The 23,072-nt window shown below is 48.7% G+C and overlaps 1 protein-coding gene across 1 annotated transcript in view; it reads right to left on the bottom strand.

Annotated features, from left to right (window-relative positions):
* Positions 1–8,305: 8,305 nt before the first annotated feature.
* The window catches only part of TTC12 (tetratricopeptide repeat domain 12), a 37,224-nt gene continuing 22,457 nt past the window's right edge, over positions 8,306–23,072 (bottom strand). The window contains exons 21-24 of the mRNA XM_075774473.1: positions 12,463–12,708; positions 11,451–11,607; positions 10,180–10,309; positions 8,306–9,126 (exon numbers count right to left, since the gene is read on the bottom strand). Of these exons, the coding sequence (XP_075630588.1) occupies positions 8,975–9,126; positions 10,180–10,309; positions 11,451–11,607; positions 12,463–12,708 (685 nt within the window). The 3' untranslated portion in view covers positions 8,306–8,974. The remainder of the gene's footprint in view (positions 9,127–10,179; positions 10,310–11,450; positions 11,608–12,462; positions 12,709–23,072) is intronic.

Genomic DNA, 23,072 nt, shown 5'->3' with positions numbered 1-23,072 from the left:
CATGGTGAGACAGAGTGGTTACCTCAGGGATAAGGTATGCTGTCAAATGCCTGCAAGGGGCATTTGAAGAAACAGGAGAATACTGAAGAGCTGGTTTGAGCAGTTTAACCATTACCATGTGAGCACTAATAACAACATGCATGGTTTTAGTTGCTTTATGCCTTGATTCCCCAGCTGTAAAAAGGGTTCATTGACACTCATGTGGGTCTTCTGCATGTAGGTCTTTAACGACTTAGCACAGGGACTGTCTCTGTAGGTAAGTCAATGGCATATACCATATGGTGCTGGTTTCCTTAGTGCTACTGCAATACAAAATAATAATTAGTATTTCTGAAGGGTAATTGCCATTGACCTGGAATTTTTAGCTACGTATCAGATCTGAAGAAATTCTTGGAGCAAGACAGATCCAGGTGGAAGTGCAAGCTACTTCTCCATTGCATTTAACACAAGGTGCTCTGGCAATGGCCCATCACTTACCAGTGCAAGGCTTTAGGGAAAGAAGGAAGAGGAAATAAGCCAGCCAAGCTCTGCAGCCTTTTAGGGGAAAAAAAAAAAAAACCAAACAACAACCAAACATCTGAGTCTGACAAGTGATTGTTGCTGATTTCCTGCCACTCCTGAAGACTTGCCCACCAAATGTGATGCTTCTGGCCCAGGTACCACCCCCAACCACCTCCACTCCCACTTGCTGGCACTCACCTGCCAACACAAATTCAGAGCCAAGGACAAGGACAAAGGGGCTCCATTCCCTCGTGTCAGGCACAGGCAGGACAAACCCTTACTGAACTGCTCAGGTTTTATTACAGAAAGTTCAGGAAAAGATGAGAGAGTGGAGGAAAACACTCCATGGTTGCAGAGTGGCAGCTGCTGCTGTTTCACTTCCTCCACAGAGCTTAGAGGTGTGCTGCATTTCTTGGCAATTAGCTCAGGTACATTCCAGGGTCTGTCTCAACTTTAATGGCATTGAAATAAAAGGGTAAGAAGTGAAGCAGTTGTGAAAACCATTTACACCTTTGTTGACAACAGCAACTTGTATTTCTGGAAAAGTACCTTTCCTGCTTTTACCCCAGACTAAGGAGCAATTTTACCCCAGTCCACTCTGAAGAATACCGTAACTGTGGAAGCGGCGCTCCAACTCACTAGTTCGCAATTGTGACGCTTTCTTTGAAATTTCCTAAGGCACAAGCTTGCCGTGCTTCTCTGAAGTGAATGGGAACGCTGCAGTTATCGATGGCCCTCCTCAGCCTCATCCATGCAGGAGGATGGAGACCAAGATAGTCAGGAAGGGGTGGGGCCTTGCCCTCTCTCAAAAACCCACCCCCAATTCGCTTTGCAACCAGCCAGTCCCATGGCACAACACATGCAACCGCAACTCTGCCCCTAACATCCACCCCCTCGCCCTGAACTAGTGCCCTGCCAGCTACAGCTCAGTCCAAAGATGAACCAGCATAAATCACCCCTACAGCAACACCGCCCTACCACCAAACTTGTCTCTGGAAACCACCACCTCATCTCCCTGAGAGTCCCCTTGCAACCAGCCAGGACCAACACACAGAGCAAAAATTCCAAAGGTTGCTGAAGGCTAAAATTGCATGTGTAGTGCAATTTTGCAGGCATCAGTTAAAGCAGACCTGGGTGGGAAAGTAGCTAAATGGGGAACACGCAGTGGGAGAAAGCATTTTATTGAGTATCCCCAGCACTGAACAGCTGGGGAAAGGGCAGCAACAGAAGCTGTTTCAGGACAGAGAGGAGAAACATGTTCTTCCAGAGGCTGAGGCCCACTGGCTTCCTCCCCTGTGCAAGTGCTGAAAGAGAAACGTTCAGAAGAGGAGCTTTGAAAAGTCTTGGGAACTGCGATGAGCCAAGTAGCTGCTCCAGAGGCACAGAAAACATCCCCAAGGGGCACAGACGCCTTAGACCACAGCTCCGAAGACGGGGAGATCCCCTTCCCAGGAGGGCCTGTCTCTTGCCCCTTCTTCAGCCCGCTGCCGCTCGTCCTCTCGCTCACTCTTGTCCACACACGATGGATGCCTCTTCTTCCTTCTCCACCAGCAGCTGCTGCAAAGGCAGGAGGACGCGGTCCGGACCGAGAAGCCCCCTCTCCTCCTCCGCCTGGAGGACAGACGGACGCCGGGCGGGCCCCCGGAGGGAGCTCTCCACAGCATCACCCGACTCCCGGCCGTCTTCCCAGACGTAGCCCCTCCCACACCTACCTCTACACACCCCACACCCCCCCACACCCCACACCCCCCCCCGGAAAAACCTCGCAGATCGGCTTTTCCTCACCGAATTGGTGCTCCGGTGCTCCCTCGGGCGCCTCCGCTGCCGCCTGCGGAGTTCCAGCCGGTGCTGGAGCCGGGCTCGGAGGCGGGCACCCTGGGCAAACGAAGCTGGGCATGCAAAGCAGCGGCCAACGAGGCTCCGCATCCCTGCTTACAGGGGGCTCGAGCCGCTGCCTGGACCGCAAAGCGCCCGGGACTGGCCGGGCCCTGACTTACAGGGCAGCCCTGGTCCCAAAGGCCCACGGAGGCTCCTTCTCTCCGATTCAGGGGCACCCTAACCTGTACCCCGCTAACAGGGTAGTCACCCCACACATGCTGCCAGCTGAGCACTATCAAGAGTGCTGAGCACTTTCTGACCTGGAGGTAGGTGAGTCGGCAGCGGTGGCAGGTGACTTTGGCAAGGGCTTTTCCCAGGGGGTTTTGGGGGCTTGGGCAGAAGAACTTCCTGAGGTGGGTTCCCCATCACTTGGGAGAAGCTGCCGCTTCAATGCGGAGCAGCTGGTTGGGAAGTGGCTGTTATCTGGGGCCTGCAAGTGCTGTTTGCCACTTTAAATCTCCTGCCCTGCCCTGCCCTGGTCCTATTTCCCTCTGGGAAATGCGGGAGGCTGGGAGGAAGGGGCCCATTCCGGGCATTGAGGACATGCCAGGATGTGCAAGCGGGGCCCAGGTCCTGCCTGGGCAGCCCTGGCACTGGGAAGCCCTTTTATTGCCTTGACCTAGGCCACGGCCCTGGAAGCAGAGCTGGGGCCTCTGCTCTTTAAGCCTCCAGGCTGCTGAGCACCATGGCAGTGAGAAAAAGTGAGTCTAAGATGTCTGAGCCTGGGAGGGTAGGGGGCGGAGGGGGGAAGGATAGCCGAGGACCAGGGTGCGCTGTGGGGAGGTCCCTCCAGGGGCCGGCACCCCTTTCTCCTCCAAGCGGAGGCGTTGGTGCTTGACCACGCCCTCCTTCCTTGGCAGCAGCTCCTGGAGAAGAAAGCAAGCAAGCAAGAAGAGGCATCTGTCATGTGTGGAACTGAGAGGCAGGAGCAAGCGAGAGCAGGAGTGGCAGGCTGAGGAAGGAGAAAGAGAAAGGCTCTCTGGGCAAAGGGACCTCCCTGTCACCAGGTCTGTAGTCACAGAAGAGCATCCTTGGGGCTTTTTGGATGGTTTTTATGTCTCTAGGGGAGGTACTTGGCTCAGTGCTGTTCCCTAGATTCTTAGAAGCCATTCCAATTCTGTTTTAAGAAGACACAACTTCCAAATTTTTGCCCCTGAAAGGCCGGGGCCAGGAGATACCCGCCTGATTACAGGGGGTCCCCTCCAAGCACCTCCCGCCGAGCGCGGGGGACACGCACCGCCCTGCTTACAGGGGGGCCCCCTCGGCTCGGCACTCCCAACAAGCCCCGCGGAGCCCGAGGCTCCCACCTGCGCCCGCGTTACGGGCCGGCCGGCCTGGCTGCAGCACAACACCACGTCTTCAGGAGCCCAGGGAGCGACCTCGACCCCAACCGCTTACGGGGAGGTCACCCCAGCCAAAAGCAGCAGCGCCAAAGGCGGGAACTGCGCCCTCCGGCACAGCGCTTCCTCAACCTGCGCCCGCTAAAGGGCGAGGGAGGGCTCGTTCCTGCGGGCTGGCTAGAGCAGCCGCCCCAGCCCCGCTTACGGGGAGGTCGGGCTGCTCCTGGGGACAAGAGGGCTCCACGGCTCGTGACACACGCCCCGAGTACAGGGCTGTCACGCTGGCAGCTCGCCAGCAGGACAGGCGGCCACGCAGGCAGGGAGACCCGGGCCCTGACTACAGGCAGGTCGCGTTGCCCGCTCTACCGCTAAGCGGCTTCGCTCCGTCCTTAGAAAGGAGGGGCAAGCCCGGACTCTCCCTCCGCTCGCGGGCTCAGAGGGGACCCCCCTGTTGCTGCACAGAGCCCCTCTTTCCCTCCTGGGAAGCTCAAGCTAAGTACGCTGCAGCAATATTAACAGGGGCCTAAACAAGAAGCTCATTCGCTCGCTCGCTCGCTCACATGGACGCAGACACAGACACACAGACACACACAAACAGGGAAAAACAGAACTTCCCAGAAGGGCGAGCGAGCCCTGTGCAGCCAATGTCTGGGGTGCCATCCCTACCGCCGAGCAGGAGAGGAGAGCCTCAGACCCGCCCCCCGGGCTGCATGGAGGCCACAGGGGCCTCAACACGCCAAGGGGCTTCACGGGTGGCCAAGGGACAAAGACTGTGACGCGCCCCGACTCCAGGGGGTCACGCTGGGCAGGCCGCCGGCAGGCAGAAAGCCGCCGGGGCCAGAGGAGGGGGCCGGGGAAACAGCCCTCCCCTGCTTACAGGGTGGGCTCGGGGTCCAGAGAGCTCCCTTTCCCCCATCGGGTGCGGAGACGGCGGCTCTCACCCTCCTTACAGGGTCGCCGCTCTCTCGAGCCCTGGTTACAGGGAGGTCACCCAGCGCAATGCTGGCAATGCTGTTGTGTGACAACAGCCTCAGTGACAGGGATGCCCCTTTGCCCAGAACACCTCCCTCTCCTCAGCCTGCCACTCCTCCTCTCGCTCGCTCCTGCCTCGCAGTTCCATACGATGCCTTGTATTTCTTCTCCAGGAGCTGCTGCCAAGGAAGGAAGGCGCAGTCAGGCAGAGGCAGGGATGCCAGCCCCTGGAGGGAGGTCCCCACAGCGCTCCCTGACCCCTGGCTACCCTTCCCCCCTCCTACCCTCTACCCCCCCGGGCTCAGCTCGCCACTGAGATGGTGCTCAGCGACCCGGAGGGAGGCAAAAAAGCGGAGGCCCCAGCCCTGCTTCCAGGGCAGAGGCCCAGGTCAAGGACTTTTAATAAAGGGCTTCCCAATGCCAGGGCTGCCCAGGCAGGACCTGGGCCCCGCTTGCAGGCATGACCCAATACCCGGAGAGGGCCCCTTCTTCCCAGCCTCCCACCTTCCCCCGCAGTTCTCTTTCTGGCTGGGACCAGTGACACCCACTTGCTTACAAGGGGTCCATCCCAGCGCCTCCCACTGAGTGCAGGGGACGCGCACTGCCCTACTTACAGGGCAGCCCCCCTCGGCTCAGCACTCCCAACAAGCCCCACGGAGCCTGAGGCTCTGTCCTACGCCCGATTTATGGGCTGGCCGGCCTGGCTAGCGGCTCTCACCCTCCTTACAAGGTTGTCCCTCTCTCTGGGCAGCCTAACCATGGGGCAACATGGCAAAAGACCAGCAAAAGCAAAGACCCGAGCCCTGGTTACAGGGAGGTCGCCCAGGGCAAAGCCAGCCAGGGCACCAAAGGTGCTGGTGACGCCCTTGTGTGAGCCCAACCCAGTGACATGGAGGTCCCTTTGCCCAGAGTGCCTTTCTCTTTCCTCCACTTCAGTCTCCCGGGCTTCCTCCGCTCCTCTTCTCGCTCACTCTTGCCTCGCGGTGCCACACGATGGATGCCTCTTCTGCCTGCTCCACCAGCTGCTGCAAAGGCAGGAGGACGCGGTCGGGACTGAGAGGGACGCCGGCTCCCGGAAGGAGCTCTCCACAGCACCACCCGACCCCCGGAGGGAGCTCTCCACAGCACCACCCGACGCCCCTACCCCCTATGCCCTACCCCCTACCCCCCGGAAATAAAAATTGGAAATAGGCTTTTCTCACCGACTTGATGCTCCGGTGCTCCCTGCAGGGACGAGTGCGTAGGTCCCTCTGCCGCTCCGGGCTCCTGGTCGCTCCCGGCGAGGGCTGGACCCTCCGCACCCCCTGCGGCGACGGCTGACCGCGCCTCTCCGGGACGGCGCCTGAGCCCCAGCCCTCCCCACGGCGCTCGCAGACCCCTCCCCGAAGGCGATCGCGGACCCTCCCCACGAAGGCGATGGCCGACCCCCGCCCGCCCCGAAGGCGATCGCGGACCCTCCCCACGAAGGCGATGGCCGACCCCCGCCCGCCCCGAAGGCGATCGCGGACCCTCCCCACGAAGGCGATGGCCGACCCCCGCCCGCCCCGAGGCGATCGCGGACCCTCCCCAGGCGGCGCCGACCCCCGCCCGCCCAGCCGCCCCTTCCCCAGGCGGGTCCCGCTCCCCTTCCCCTCAGGCGGTCGCTCTCCCCCTCACACACGCGCACGACCGTTGGTCGCCCCAGCGCGCGACGGCTGCTCCCGCCCGCCCCCCGCCCGCGCCCCGGGCCCCGCGCGCCGCCCGCGCGCCGCCCGGGGGAGGGAGCACGCGCCCCGCGCCCGCCGCAGCCCCCGCGCCTCGTTGCCCGCCCCGCAGCGGGGACCGTCTGCACGGCGCCGGCCCGCGGCGGAGCTCCGGCGGCTCCCGCCGGCGTCGGACCCGCTCCCCGCGATGCGGCGGCGCCCACCCGGCTCCGCGGGGACGCAGCGCTCGGTGGCAGAGGCGACAGAGTCTGTCGGCAACTCACGGCACGGGTCCGTATCTGACAGACCCTCCTTCGGCTCCACCGGACTCTTGCACCTACTGCTAGGAGGTTTTCATTTCATTCCCGAAGATTCGGGGGGGTGGGGGGTCCATTGGGAGAATTCAGGAGCAGATTTTCCAGCTGCAGAATTACTTCCTGGTAGAAGAGTCTAACAGAACTATCTGGTGGTACTCCTTAGTGTCCGCGGCAGCCGTGAATTACCTAGGGCAATCTGGGAGTGCAGCCGCGAATTACCTAGGGCAATCTGGGAGTCGCTACAGCATCAGCAATGACCTCAGGTCTGGGAGTCTTTAACATTTGTTAAAAGAAAGACCTATTACTATCCACCATGCTATTGATGCCTTTCCAGAGCATAATCGTACAAATTCCAGCAACTCGGTCTGTTTCCGGAGTTCTCCATCAGCAGTTACATCTGCTGAAGCTATTAATGCACTACCGGAGGCACAGCTGTCTTTTAGGACCAGTTAGTGGCCTTTGGAATCTAGTAACAGAAGTACCACTTGTGATTACTGTCGGTATTAGCTACTCAGGAAAGAGTCTGCTGGCACACACGGCCGGGGCCCCACCGAGTGCACCCCTGGCACTGGCAGCTCGACACACACCACCCTCCCATAGCGACTGAGCACCTGCGCAGAGGGTTTTCAGTGCTCAAACTGTCCACGACCCTTGGGAAATAGTTCGGTTCCTCCCTCTTCCAGTGTACTTGATACAGTCGCCACCAGTACCAGGTGCTGGGCAAAGACAAGCAAGAGTAGGAAAATTGAATCGGCATCAGTAAGGAGATCAAGCCCAGTCTCACAGGACCCTAGCAAAGAGAGGCTCCAGTTTTTAAAATGAGGTTTCATTACCCAGATGCAGAACAGGAAGGCGCTTGGTCTTCATTAACAGGGATTTCTGCATTTAGAATGTGTGCAGGCACTTGAAGTCCACACCACGTTTGTAAGAGGCACTGCGGTAACACACAGTGTTAGGTCCAACGAGAGGTAGGCCACATTTTCCAGATTGGCAACAAGTGCAGACGCTGCTCGAGCACCTCAAAACAACAATTGCTGAATACCCCTTCCCCGAGATGCTTGATTACTGTAGCCAAAAGGGCTGTGACCATCCCCTTGAACACACATCACCTTGCCTGTCTCAAAGACCCTGTTCACAAACTTATTTCAGGAAAGAGAACAGTCCTTTGGTTAAAGAGCAGGGTCAGGGCACAGGAGAGCTGAACTTCTTCACGGCTCTATCAGAGTATTGATGTGCACATGCTTTCAGTTGCTTTATGCCTTGATTCCCCAGCTGTAAAAAGGGTTCAGTGACACTCATGTGGGTCTTCTGCATGTAGGTCTTTAACGACTTAGCACAGGGACTGTCTCTGTAGGTAAGTCAATGGCATATACCATATGGTGCTGGTTTCCTTAGTGCTACTGCAATACAAAATAATAATTAGTATTTCTGAAGGGTAATTGCCATTGACCTGGAATTTTTAGCTACGTATCAGATCTGAAGAAATTCTTGGAGCAAGACAGATCCAGGTGGAAGTGCAAGCTACTTCTCCATTGCACTTAACACAAGGTGCTCTGGCAATGGCCCCTTTCCTGCCTGCATTCTGGCAACAACAGTAAAGAAACTGGACCTAGAATTTGAGCATGGTGAGTTCTTTTTATGTGCTCCCAAATTCAGCCTTATGGATAAAGCTTTTGCATTCTTAACTTTCTCATACTATGTGGATTTTACCAACAGGCAGTTAGTAGAAACTTGCTTCCACTGAAAGTGAGAAAACAGTAACATGAGTAAAGCAAAAGAATAAAGGCACTCCGCTCTCTAGACATGAGGAAATCTGTAAAGCTGAGTGGCTAGATCTCTGGAGCTCTTGGGTCCTGTCTGCATTCCCAATCACTAGACTTGGGTTTTGTCATTTTTCCTAACAATCCATTCTCCTTGATGGCACGGCTCTAGTCTACAGTGCTTTATTTTATGTGGATCTTCTGCACCCTGATTTCCTGTCTGCTCTCCCATTCCTGTGAACAGACTGTGTGCTGGTGCTTGCACATACTGCATTTTAAGCTCTGCTCTCCCTTATAGCAGGACCACTACTACAATTTTTTTTCTACTCTGCAGTTTGTGGGCTTACTCATGCAGAAGGAAATAAAGGAACGACAGATATGCTTAAAGCAGAGATTGGATATCTTGCTCCCTGGGTCAGCAGAAGCTCTACAAAAGCAGTACAGTGTGCAATGCAAAATCAATTGCTTTTCTGATCATTGTAGCAGTGGCGTGGGATCTGTTGGACCAGTCAGCTGCTTGTAGCTCACAGGCCATAAATTTCTCCAAGTTGTGGATAGCGTGTGTTTTTTGTTTTCTGTCTATTATACAGCCAAAGGCTTATGAAAGCACTGCCCAAGACAGCAAAGCCAGTAAGGGATCCCAGCAGAATGGGTACCAACATTGCAGAATCAGGACCTGGAAATAAAGAAAGAAATAATCAAGCAGTGAACAGCATTAAGAGAGGGAGGGGTAAGAGAGAGAAAGTTAAACTCCCATTCATCTTTATATCATGCCGGGCAGGTATGGTTAAATTTCTTTCCATAGAGTATTCTGAATGGGTTGTGCCTTTTCAAACATGCTACTTTCTTTGCCATAAGATCCAAGCAGTAAATATTCTTTGTATAAACAAGTAAAGACATAAGAAGTTAGATGACTCTCAGGGATGGTGCCAGTGGATTTAAGAAGTCTCTCATGCTCATGATGTGCCAGGTTCAGTGTCACTCCTTTCTAATAACAGGACAATATCTAATTAACATTAACCAGCTGCTGTATTTCACCTATGAAGAGAAAGAAAAAAGAAAATGCTCCTGACTCATGGGCAACCTCATTCTGCACCTAACGTTCCTAAGTTAGATTTTTGTTCAGTTACCTGTGGATGGTGTTTTCTTGCTGTATGAGATAACTACCTCTAAATATGGAGACTCTTCCCTAAGCTTAGTACAGAAAATGACTGCGTTGCTCTTTCATTGTAAAAGCTGCAAAGCTAACAGAAAAAATAAAAATTAAAGGTCCCTGTACCCTGATTCCTCCCATCTCATCTCACCTAAAACCCAGAAACTTGAAGGAAATAGTTAGTGGATATCTCTCACAATTATTTTAACTACATTCCTCATCCTCAGTCAACATGTTTCCCAAAATACTGTAACATACAGGAAAATTCTTTTCAGCTAGAGGACATTCTGCCTTATTTTTCTCCCCTCTCCTCCTTCTAAAGCTTCAGTTCCTGCAGAGGATACATTTGGCTGTGTCTCCTGTCTGAAAGTCTTATCAGATCTGATACTGATCATGTTTGGGATTTAGGATGACCAAAACAAAGATGAGGAGTTGTTGGGATATAATCTAGTCATACCAGATGGCTGTCAAGAAAGTTTTATAAGTGTACTGCTTTTCTTACAGCAGGAAAAGTTGAACAGAAGCTTCTGCAAGTGAGACACACAGAGAGAGAAGAAAAAAAACCAGGAGACTCACCTTCCACAGGTTTATACAGAAACCTGTTCTTCATCCTCAAAACCGGACCAAATGAGATGAGGTTGTGCAGGTTTCCATAGCTGTTCCTGTCACTTCGCTGGAGAAGTGGCTCCACACTTTCAAAGCAGTCCTGCAAAAGACATACAAAGAATATTTGAAAGCGTACAGGCAGCACCTGAACAGAATCTCCTGCACTGTGCAGTCCACAGCAATCACAACGCAGGTCTCCTCAGACTCAGTCTTTGTCCAGCTTTGCTGACATTCCAAAAAGGGAGTTGCTTGGACTAGTCCATATGTAAATCTCTATTCCCCGATTCCTTTTCCCTAGGAATTAGCACCTAGTGCTACCATTTCATATCATTAACTGATCTTCCAGACTTTTAACAAAAGGATTGACGAGATATGGGATGATCCTGATGTGGTGACTGGTAAAGAGATGGCTGAGTTCTTTCCCAGAGAGTCCAACTCTCTTTTTAGGCCCAACAGATGTGTCTGCAGACCAGGAAGTACTGTTAGAGCAAGCGGGACATATGCAAGATGCAGACATTCATCCTCCACGTGCTCATGCAACTGATTTTCTAATTCCTGCCAAAGCTTCTTAAAAGCAAGCTCAGCCTGACTGGCTGAATTTTTGGAGCTTTTCTAGCTCTACTGTGCAGTTCAACCACTCAAACTTTCAAGAATCTCTCTTCTACATCCCTCTCAATCACTTCTTTGCACTACTGCTGTAGTGCTGTGCCTTTTAAATCCACAGCATATCCTATGGCTACGTATGAGACACTGTGCCAAGTGTTTCACAGAAGCCTTATCCCTGAGCCCTCCAAGCTTGTGGAAGCCTTAAAACTTCCATATCGCAGACCCAGGACAATCCAATATAGAGATAGATTTGAGCCCTTTCGTGTAATTCTACAACGCAAATTTATATAGCTCTGCTGAGCCTTTTCCTTGTGATTCTCCTAGAAGGTTGCTACTTGCTTATTTGTTGATATGCTTCTTATGCAGATTACACAAAGCAACAGTAAATTGTTTGTGGTCATAAAGTGAAGATAAAGTACTGTGAGCTCAGTTAGGTTATTCGAGAATAGAAATTCAGCTGGGCTTCAGGAGACACAGAGTATGCAGGAGATTAAGAAAGAACTGTATGAGCTGGAAGAAAGTGGTGCTCTATAATCTGCAATCAAGATTCTTTACTGAATCAACTGTACTTGCTGGAAGCACCAAATCTTTCCAAAAGTTCCTTAGAGCAGTGAGAGTGGACTCGTCTCACGTACCTGTTCACATCCTGTTTTGCCACGCAGACAGACCTTAAGCTCACAGTGCAAATAGGCCACCGAGTGATTTAGCATCTGGAACAGCTGGATGGTGAAGCTAGCAGCTCTGGACTTACTGCTCTGCAGTAACTGGATATGTCTGCATTCAAATGGCAACCTGGCAAGGACAAATGGCAAACAGTTTTGAATTCCAGCTCTTCCTGACTAAAGGCAGGGAAGAGGGGAATCTGCTGACACAGGTCTGCACAAGTTCTAAGCCAGGTACCTGCATCTACAGCATCAAACAAAAATCCACAAATGTCAGCATCTCAGGCTGTACCTGTCCCTGCTGTGGAAGCCACAGTCCTAGAGCAGCACAATTGTTTCTTAGAAGTTGGTTTTGCTATAACCATTAAAATGGCTGCTGTAGTGCAATAATCATTCCTTAACCTGGACAAATTCAGAAGCACTGCAGAGGTGATCTCCTGCTATAGCCGATATGGGCGAATCCGAAAGGTCTTTTAATGATGACAATAACGTGTAGCACTTCTAACACACATTTCATGCCCCTGTGGTTTTACAAACATCAGCTAATGAATCTTTCAGTTTCCCTGTGCTCAACCCTGACAGGTTAGGCAAGACATGCTGATGGGGAAATGGAGGCCTGTGGAGAAGCCTGGCTCCCATCCTTGGACTGCTCTGCTCCTAGGCTGTGCCATCCCCTAGCAGGAAGGGCAGGAGGATGCTGTAAACCTGATATCTGCGACAGCACGGCGTGGAGAAGCAGGACCGTTTATTTACATAAATCAAAGGGTGAAGGGAGATTTTTTTCCAAGGGTTGTCTTATCAAGGCATTAGTATCAATTACAAGACAGCTAAGGGAGCAGAGCTCATTCTCGCTGCTTTGAGCTTACTCTAAACTCCAAAGAGATCAAACTGCAGCCACAGGACACAAGAGAGAGGGTCCTTTAAGGATCACAGCCCCAAGAGCTGCGTGTGAAGACACATCCATCCCTGCAGCTCTATGTCTGACCTGTGGAACAGGCAGCACACCGCGCCCGGTCCCCCTGGGCTGGCGGAAGGCGTCACACAGCACGACTGGATCTGGATCACAGGCTGGCTGCTGTTACTCTGCACAGCGATTAAAGCCAGGAAAGTCTCTTGGGAAGGCACCTCAGGGTGCACTTCAACCTCAGGGCTTGCTTCTGCAGCAGGGCGCAGGCTCATCTGCACGGTGTAGTTACCGGAGCCACAGACATCATCAGTCACAACTGCAAGGCTTTAGGGAAAGAAGGAAAAAAAGCTGAGGGCCAGCCAGGCTCTATAGCCTGTTAGGAACAAAACAGCATTAGATTGTTTCCTCAGTGAGACCAAACAGTAAGTTGAAACAAATGAACAACATGTAGACCCTGGCATGACAGAGCCTTCCATGATCAGAACCATCTCCTGCCTCTCTGCACAGTCAAATCATTTGAACTGAGGGGAACTTGGAACTGCTTTACTGTGTGAGAATATCTACCTTCTTTGCTAGCGCATTTGGTCACTTGAGCAATATCAAATGTTCCCACTTGAAAAATTGCAAGTCAATTGTTTTTGGGAAGAGAGGTAGAGAGTCAAAGGCTATTGTGAAAAGTTTTGAAGGACAGTATTAATATCAGAAATGTGAAAAGACTCCCTTTGTTTTTAAACCCATAATACCGCATATCCGTATTACTGAGCCCATGGAGCAATTGGGATATTAACCCCCGTTCTTAAATCACACAGCATAAATATGCAACAGCAACTACACTGACATAATTACCCATTCAGAATGGTGGCATCTGACTGCAAAACCCTCCTCTGATGTGATTCACTCAGCAGTGCACTGGGTTCTGAATCCAGCAGCGTTAGAACAGTTACTAAGCCTTCAGCTGTTTCTTCTGTTACTTCATTTGTTCTAAGCATCTTCTCTGCTTCTGTGTTCAAGAACAGACTCTCAGATTGTCCAGTGTTTGCAACACCCAGCAAGGAATTCCCCTGTGATGTAAGCACTACCAGACTCTGAGAAGAATATGAGGGGCTTTCTAGAGTTGGAAGGAACTGGATTAGATCTTTGGCTAGCAGCATCTCAGCATCGTTGATAGCTACTTTATTGAAGACAGCTGACTGATTGGTGACCTTATTTACAAGCCTATTAGCAGAGACAGAAAATGCTTTTGTTGTAAATGGCCCAGTAGCATGCATAACTGTGTCAGGGCTGGAATGACCTGTCTCAAGTTCAATGTTATCTTCCAGTGATAACTTCTCCAAAGAGTGTCTTGCTGATGCCTGATGTGACGAAGACATGGGTGCCTGAGTGGGCAGCTGGCTAGTGGCGGCTGCATCTCCTTTCACTAACATATCCTCACTCTTCCCCACTGATGTAGAGACCACAGTTGATTTGTTCTCTCTGGCAATTGTAGGCAGCACTATGCTTGGATTGGATTGGATAGTTGATGTTGGCAGAACAAACACTTTTTTCTTTTTAAGTGAAGTAGCAATATAACCATTCATAGCTGCAGAGAGAGAAGTCACTGCTAATGGAGACTGTGATGCGGTCTGTGGCAATTTAGGCTGTCTCTCAAGAGCAGTAATAGATCCTGCAGACACAGATGGTTGTACTGCAGTTAAAACAACCTTACTCCCAAGAACTGCTGTCAGGGGTTGCTGTGTCCTTGTGTTAAACATGGCTGACAGAGACACACTTGTTCCCAAGAATTTACCAGTTCCTATTTTTCTTGCACTTGTGCTGATTTCACTTGGCTTTGTATTTTCTCCCATGTTGGCCTGTGAGAACAGTTTAGTAGGGGCTGGATGGATTTCATCATGTTTCATGGCTGATAGTAGGGGAATGCATGTAGATACAGGTGAAGATGGGCTTGCAGGAGATTTGGTATACATCCTTGGATGGGTAATCGTAGCCAGAATTTTCCCAGAAACTGTTGTTTTCATTTGGACCTTTGTTGAAAACAGAGTATGTGCTGGTGTCTCTGTCATTATAAAAGGCTTCGGTACAATGGGAGTAAATTCCAAATGTTTAGTAATATCAGCTTCTATAGAAATGGTGCGGGTTTGTGCTGTTTTAGCACACACTGTGACTCCTTCTGAACAGGCTGTGCTGTCTGCTGCTGAATCTTTGTGATCATTTCTAGCTGGAAGCGCTGAGAAAGCTGATGATGTGCTAGCTACAGACTGAACTTGTAATGGCAGCCTTTGAAGTGACTCAGTACTTAAGAGACTTTGCGATGTGGACTGCAAAGGCACGATGCTTGTGAACATCTTTGATGGGTATTTTATGGGTCTAGCTGAGCGCAATGTCAAACACTCTGTGCGCTGTGCAGGGACAGAGGAGAGTGTGGTCGCTAAGCCTTGGTGATGGCTGGTAGTTTGCAGCATTAGTTTCTTACTGTGCTGAACCTGAACCACAGTCCCTGTGATAGTAAACGGAGGTTGGGCAGGTGTTTGAAAATCAGTGAGTCTCTTTTCTGATAGTAAAGGAATTACAGAAGAAGAACGTGGCTTTTTAGTGGTGAAAAACACTTTGGGGGAAATACGGGGACTATGCTTTGTAGACACCACTAATGGTGGCACAGTGGAGGTGAAAGGCTGTGCTAACATAGTGCTAAGTAAAAGCAAATCAGTCCCCTTGGCCTCTTGGGAATTGGGAGCAGGTACCTGCATCCTTTCAGGCAGCCTGTGCAGATGCATGGCCTGCACCGTAGTGCTAATCCTCATCTGTGGGTCCAGCAAATGATTTGACGCTGAGGTAATAGCTTGAAACAAACTAGTGGTGGCCGTATAATTAGGATTAGTTAGCACTGGCTGAGAAGTTACTTCTGGTTTCTCTGCTTGTTGGTTAGACGTAGTGGAGAGAGTAGTTTCAGGCCTCAGAGACTTACTAGTGGGATAAGAGGAACTAGTTTTCATTGGGATATCATGGCTGCTTTCAGGGGTACCCAAATTCATATCTTGCTTGTTTGTGAACAAGAGGGTAGTTTTGTGGTCATCTTCACCCCCAGGAAAGGGTACCGACTGTAAATCTGGTCTGTCAGTGGGCAAAAGGATAAAAATAGGCTTAACCAGAATTAAGGTAGAAGGACTCAGATTTTGTGAGTTTGTAAGGTCCAGCGCTGAAGAATTTGATGCTGCCAGGATTTGCTGAATGGAAACCAGACCCGCAACACTGGTATTTGAGAATTTTGTAGGTAGAGGGGAACCTTGCACAGGCTGCAGGCATATCATGCCATTAGTACTTTTGAGCAGAAAGGACAAGTATGGGGATGATGGTAGCATTGTAAGTCGATCACCTCTAAAAGCACTGAGGTTTTCAGTAGCTGCATCATGTGACATACCGAGCTGCTGCACTAGTGCTCGTGCCAGATATGCTGGGATCTCATCAGAAACACTGGGCACCGCTGTTTCAGGATGTGCTGTTGTTGAGCTGGACTGGCTTCCCTGTGCATGGAATGAGGGCGGTTTTGAAGCAAAAGCTGCCAGGCTGCCAGTTTGCTGGATCTGGGAGGCTGAAGAGGCAAAGCTGTGAAGTGGAACTTGCTGTTTCCCATTGTCATGTGGTCCAGAGGGGCTGGCGACTGGGCTGGCTTGTGGAGTCAGTGCGGGAGAACCAGTTTTACCTATCTCTTGTGGGAGACTTTTCTTTCTCTTGGAGTCTTCCACTGTGCTCATCTGCAGCATCATAGGGAAGGCTTCCTGAGATACAGGATGGGCAGAAATGCCTTGAAGCTGAGACCCAGAACCAGTAGACATGGACGAAGTTGGTATGTGAAGTCCTTTCTCAGCAGAGGTGGGGATGCCCGTTAGCTGCAATCCAACATAAGTAGGAAAAGATGTACCTGGTGGCTGAAGGCCTGCATGAACAGAATCAAAAGTGCTTACAGGTTGAAGGGCTGCGTTCTTAAAGGTAAATGTACCTGGAAAGAGTGCAGATGTTTCTCCTTTTAGCTCTTTAGTAGTTTGGGAAAGTTTTAATGTGGAAATCCATGACTGGCGTAATGAGGATGAATTAGCAGAAGCTTGTGGGCTCTCAGGGAATCTGGATTTTTCAGGTTTACTTGTCATCATCCAATGGTCAGTATCTCTTTGCAAAACTGGAACTGTGATTTCTTGAGAGCTCTTGATGGTTTCTTGGGAAACATGTTGTTCAGTACAGTTGAGAGTCCGGGACAAAGAGAGGGGCTGTTGTCTACCAGTTGTGCTAAAGGGCCCTTGAAATGGTGATGGATGTAAGTCATCATGAACTAGAGCTTCCAGATGCATCAATAAAGAAGAATGTACGTTGCCTAGTAGGATTGTCTGAAGAGCAGGCATCTGGGTTGGGTGTCCAGAACCATTTATTACAGCTGTTGTTGAGTTTCTGGCTTTCCTGCCTGTTGTTTCTTGCGTCAGAGATAAAGTAGGAGAAAACCGAATAGCACTTTGTGTCATTCTTGAATAGACTGTATCAGGGTCCCCTGAAGTTGGCTTTTGCAGAAATGCAGAAGTTGTAATTTTAGTATCCGTATTCTGAGTCTTCTTCAGGTATGCAGGTGTTGCACCCACTTTGCTGTCAGGCTGGACTTGTGGATATGTGTCTTTTGGCCTTTTGCTAGTGGGAGGCGTTCCTGTTGGTAACCAATCCACCCTTGCACTTTCAAGAGCAATCTTTACTCTGATGGGAAACAGAGATGCTGCTATTTCTTTTCTTGGAGGATGAAAATTTACCGTTGAACTCAGAAGAGATGTTTTAGGACTTGGCACCTCCATCTGCTTGATAACAGGAATGGAAAAGACTGCTGTAAACTTGGGGGAGTCTTGATGTGTCCCTCCACTGAGAATGGGCTGGGGCAGCCCAGTGCTAGAGCTGGTAGGACTGAAACCAGCCTCAGTGATATTTTCCGATTTTACTCGCAGTGACCTGTCTGGCTGTTCCAGATGTGTGGTAGCCTGTGATCCTTGTGTGGAGACAGGAATGCTTATTCTACTCAAGAGCTTGCTAGGAAATGCATGTCCATCCTGGAGTTTTAAAGCTGCTGCTTCTGTGTGCACCTCCAAGTTTCTAACAAACTCCTTAGGCAGCAGAGCTGTTCTTTTTGCAGCTGTCTCTGTATGGACAGGAATGAAGTTATCTGTTATTTCATTGGTGGGAGCAACTGCTGGACTCTGAAAATTAAAGATCACCTCATCTGAATTATCTTCCTTAATGGAAAAGACTTCACTGGGCATTGGGCTGCTTTCAGCTCTTGGCTGGGCTTCTCCAGGAAAGATGAGGCCTAATACTTCACTGACATGATGTTTGTTCCTGGAGGCACCTAATGAACAGAAAACAAGCCCTTTGCCTATTCAGTTGTACACGACCTTTTAACAGCTTGCAGCAGCACTTTGGTACTTTGAGGGAAGTGGAAAGTTAAGTGGCCACTTGCCCCATTCAGAACCATACAGGAGGGAGGATGGGCAGCTCTGGCACTGCCATTCTTACAGCCAGCTGCTATATATCTGATCCTCTGTTGTTTATATTCAGTGTCATATGAAGGATGACACTTCGTACTCCTGCCATACTGATGCAAAGCATTAACCAGCCAGAGAGGATTGTACAAGGATATAAATGACAGCTGAAGATGCAGGGAGAATGAAACCCTTAGGCTGCCTGAGGAAAGGCTGGTAGCTCTATAATAGCAAAGTAAGATTAATACATACACGAATGAGCTCACTCACCTGGCTCTCTTTAACCACTTCCTCCCCCAATATCCCAGTCCTATGATGAGTTTTCTGATTCATACTGGGTGTCCAGGCAGGGCAAAGGTGGTTTGTTTTGCGGAAGTGACACAGAGCAGACAGAACATAGTCACTTCTCTACTTCTCAAATGAAAAGCAGACACTTTGTCATTTAAACAGACAGACCTACAGTTTAAAAGGCTATTGTTTTATCCACACATTTTACTTTTTTCTGTCTTCACATTCAGAAGGTTGACATTCCCAAATATACTTTCCAAACCATCAACTAAAATATTAATGTGCTTTCCTCTCCAAAAACTATAAGAAGTTTCCCTTAGGCACCTGCCAGCAAATACATCTATCTAAAAGCTAAAAAGCGATTATGCATTTAAGTGTTATACATTTAAATTGTGTTTTTTGACAAAGGCAAAGAAGAGGTTTAGTAGTTTCACTTCAAATGAAATTCCTGGGGTTGGCATCCAAGTGTAGTGCCTTAAGAGGAGATTACAACAACTCCGCGGTCATTTGGAAAACCAGTACTACTTTCAGTCAACAGTGAGCAGGGTAAGCTGATATAAGGGAACCCAAACAGCTGATATATTGCTACAAAAGAAATGGAAGTTAATGGATGATGGAGACTGGAATGTTAAAATATTTTGAACTGTCATTTTGTACAAAAAAATGGAACTCCCATGGTTTAGCCCCAACCCAGCTAACCAACACAACTGATCTGTCTATAATGACGTGCACTTACTGAATCAAGGTCTTGTATAAAGAAAGTGGTGTAAGTATCCACAAGTACACCTTGCAGGGGCATAAGGTAATTTAAAAAACATAACAAACAAAACCCACAAAAAGAACAGAATTACTAATTAGGTGGAAAATTCTTTGACACTACCACCCCTCAATTTTATCTCTACTGAAGAGAATAGTCTGCCTGAAGACACAAGACTGCTTTCATTAGCCAACTAAATTTAATGTACACCTGCAGGCTATGCTCACAGGCACACAATAAGAGGTAGAAAACAGACTGACTGATTCCCTGCAATGAGTGACAGCAGCCCTAGGAACTCGTTGGAGGCATGACAGCATTATAAACTCATCATTGATTTTATGCTGTCAGAAATACTTGGCAGGACAGCTGTTCCTAAAGAAAGTGCAGAATAATGTCTTACTGCACGGTGAAGAGAGGAGTCCATGCTTAATGTCATAAACAGTGGTTCCTGGAAAAGTATGTTCTGAACAAGGCTTCAGCAGACACGAGTTTGATCCTCAGTTCTGCTATGGACCTACTCTGTGAAAAGTGACTGTTTTTCCTTTGCTTCCCCCCATCAGAAGGAGACAATATATTATTTGGGGAATGAACTGTCTCTTTGCTTGGGTAAGTAGCACAGCTGTGTCCTGATCTGGGGCCACTAATACTCCCACCACAGAAACCATTTAAACCAAATCTCAAGCCTTACAGCTCAAGATGAAGGAGCACAGAGAGAAGTTGCTCCTTCATCTCATTGTTGTCACACACCTGAGACTGATGGCACAATATTTAGCATAGTCTTTCTGCTCACTGATAATAGAGGAAAAGAAGGCAGAAAGAGTGCAATTAAGATTAGAACAAAACACATCACTCACCAGATAAATCCATTAGTCCAGCTGCAACCAGAATAAAGATGGGGAATTTTTCCTGCATCTTGTGAAGCAGCTCTTGAGTCACCCCAGTAACAGTATATTCAGACAGGAAGCAGCTTGCTAAGGAGTCACTGCTGCCTCTTAGCAATGGGTATTTGCTGTGTTTGTTCCAGAAGGTCAGAGTATTGGGTTACTTTATAAGAGCTTAGGCCAGACAGCAACCAATAATCTGTTCCAAGGAAGAAAAAAAAAAAAAAAAAAAAAAGTATGCACCAATTGGAATCAATTGATCTTTAAGAAAAGAAGAGAGTATGTTCACATGCATGACAATGATGGAAAACGTGATTGTAACATGAGAGGTTGCCTATGCAAGGCAGTTCTTTATCTCTGAACAAAAAGTTAAAATGCTACCTTGAGTATTGTGTGCAGTTCTGGGCCCCATCATTTTTAAAGGATGTTAAGGTCCTTGAATGCACCTAGGGGAGGGCAACAAAGCTGACGAAAGGGATGAAAGGCATGGCCTATGTGGAGCGGCCGAGGACTTTGGGTTTGTCTAGCTTGCAGAAAAGGAGGCTGAGGGGTGACCTCATGGCTCTCTACAGCTTCCTGAAGGGGGGAAGTGAAAAGGGAGGTGCTGATCTCTTCTCTCTGGGATCGAGTGATAGGACACATGGGAATGGCTCAAAGCTGAGTCAGGGGAGGTTCAGACTTGACATTAGGAAATATTTCTTTATCAAGAAGGTGGTCAAACACTGGAACAGGCTTCCTAGAGAGGTGGTTGATACCCCAAGCCTGTCAGTGTTTAAAAGGCATTTGGAAAATGCTCTTAATAACATGCTTTAACTTTTGGTCAGTCCTGAAGTGGTCAGGCAGTTGGACTAGGTGATTGTTGGAGGTCCCTTCCAACTGAACTATACTGTAATTCTATAATTCTAACTCTACCCAATAAGGGTCAGAAGGTTTTGTTTGTTTATGCTGAGATAAACATACACAGGGATCAGTCCGGACGTCAGATGGAGACACTTCACTAAAGCAATCCATTTATGTAGGTGTTTGGCTCTGTGAGCCCAAATAAGAAGGACATTCTGTCCCCGTGACCCTCCAGGTGGGGTTAGGCCATGGATGAAGGCTGCTGGTGGTGCTGCTTCTATCATTCTATCAAGCCTGCTGGATCCTTTCTTCCCCACGACCACAAGCATTGGCAAAGTGCATTCTTAATTCAAGAGACGTGGGGAAAAGCCAATACACACTTAATAGAAGCAGATTACAGTACAGCAGCTAACCCCATCCAGCTCAGAGCAGCCTGACCATTTGATGAGACAGGAATGAAAACCACAGCGGAAGAACAAGCATGACAAATGCTTAACAAGCACACAATTTAAACTTTCATAATAACAAAAAAAGAGACCAGAGGCTTCTTAGGCAAAGTTGCAGTTACACCTCCTTTCACCTTTAACCATAAGGCCCTAGTGTCCTTGCAAATATTCACCTGAAGACAGTAAGTAGCATACATCAGGAATCTTTTTAGCACCAAGCACCTGCACACACACAAATAAGAGAAACTCACAGAGACAGAAAATTTAGAGCAAAGCAGCTTAAGGAGATAAGACAGAACATTATTACATAGCCATAACTGTTGTGAGTACAGTGGAAATCATACATTAAAAAATAAGCAAGAGTCAGATAAATAGCATAACAGCTCAGAAACGCACTGCAACAGACACCGAGGACGAGGTGATTGCTCTTGAGGGAAATAACAATAAGCCATTATCCATCCTTCAGCAAATTGATAAAGTGTAGTCTAGTAGATAATACAACAGATAAGGTGCTGACAGATATAATTTCCAGTCCTAGCCATGTCGCTCACCTGAATGGAGTAACTAAGGTCAGGTCACTTCATCTTTTTCCCCACTCTGTAAATTGTCTGCAAAGGAAAGTTATCCTGACTTGCACTTGTACAGCACCTAACACACAAGACCCTAATTTTAATCAGTGCCTCTGCCCAAAGACAGCACACACTAATTTGTCACATTAGCTAACACATTAAACACTTTCAAAAAAGGCTCCATTTCCAGAAGTTCCACATCTCCAAGTTGTGTTCTGTTTCCTCTACTGGTTGACAGTCTAACCATTGCCTGGTCTTGTCTTTGCACAGCTAATAGTGAGGCTAAGTCTGTGTTACTGTGTCACCCAGATTAGAACAGATATGCTATTTTGCATCCTAGGTACTGTGATCAGTTTGTGATCTGCAATTCAACCCATATCACATTGTTTGACAGACAGAAAGTAGCATGATACATCAGCATAGATATCAGATCTGGTACTCTTACGACTGAACAGCACGAAACTTTACAATTTTAAATAAAGGAATAATTCTACTAGAAACTGTAGTAGTACACTCATAGTACTTGAGGCATGGGTCTCTCCCCACAGACTGTCACGAGTTTTACTACCCAAGTATTGGTCAAGACAAATTCCTGAACCATAAAATCTGCTGCAACTGTTTAAAGTATAAAGATGCTACAAAAGTGATCCATAAACCCATGGTGACTCCCAGCTAGCATCTACTGGTAGGTTCTTTGTTCTTCAAATAGGACTATGGCTTGCATAAGGTCAATACCCCTTTTGTAACTGCTTGATTGCTCAGGTCCACTTCCCATCCCCAAATGGCAACAGTTCCTGCTGGTAACCTGGTGTGCTCATAAAAATTCTGCAATAGTAATTCTTTTTGAGGAAGACAAATGAATTCTCACACACTTTTTGCAGAAGGAAGTTAGAAGGAATTCTCTTACTGATCACCATTTTCTTCTGGGGATAATAGCAACTGGTATGTGAAAAGTCCCATTAAGCAAAACCCAGTTTGTTAGTAAAAACCAAGGAAGATCTTTAGCTTGTAGGCTTTTAACATCATTTTGACTCTCCTGTAATTTTTTGGTGACACATTACACCTGCTGTTCCCCTCTGATATCCTGCCTCTGTAAACATAAGATTCAATAAAGCTTTTTCTTTAAGACAATGCTTGGTGATTGTCAGGTTGAGAGTGTAGATCTTATTTGGACTTGAACACTACACATAGTATTTATTACATATTTGTGTAGGCAGTGTGTAACTTAATGGTAAGAGCTTAAAGAAAGACAGTGAGATTATCAGTTGTATACTTTTCACCGTGAGGGGAGAAAAACCAAGTGCAAGACAATTTCCTGCTTCTGAAGTAGGAAGATGATTCAGCTGCTATTTTGAAAAGGATGATATATAATTTGTCAACCACTGTTCTGAAGAGACAAGGTT

Source organism: Balearica regulorum, chromosome 23, assembly GCF_011004875.1.
Source record: "Balearica regulorum gibbericeps isolate bBalReg1 chromosome 23, bBalReg1.pri, whole genome shotgun sequence".
NCBI lineage: Eukaryota > Metazoa > Chordata > Aves > Gruiformes > Gruidae > Balearica > Balearica regulorum.
Note: the sequence above shows the minus strand (reverse complement) of the source record. Positions and strands in the feature narration are given on the sequence as shown.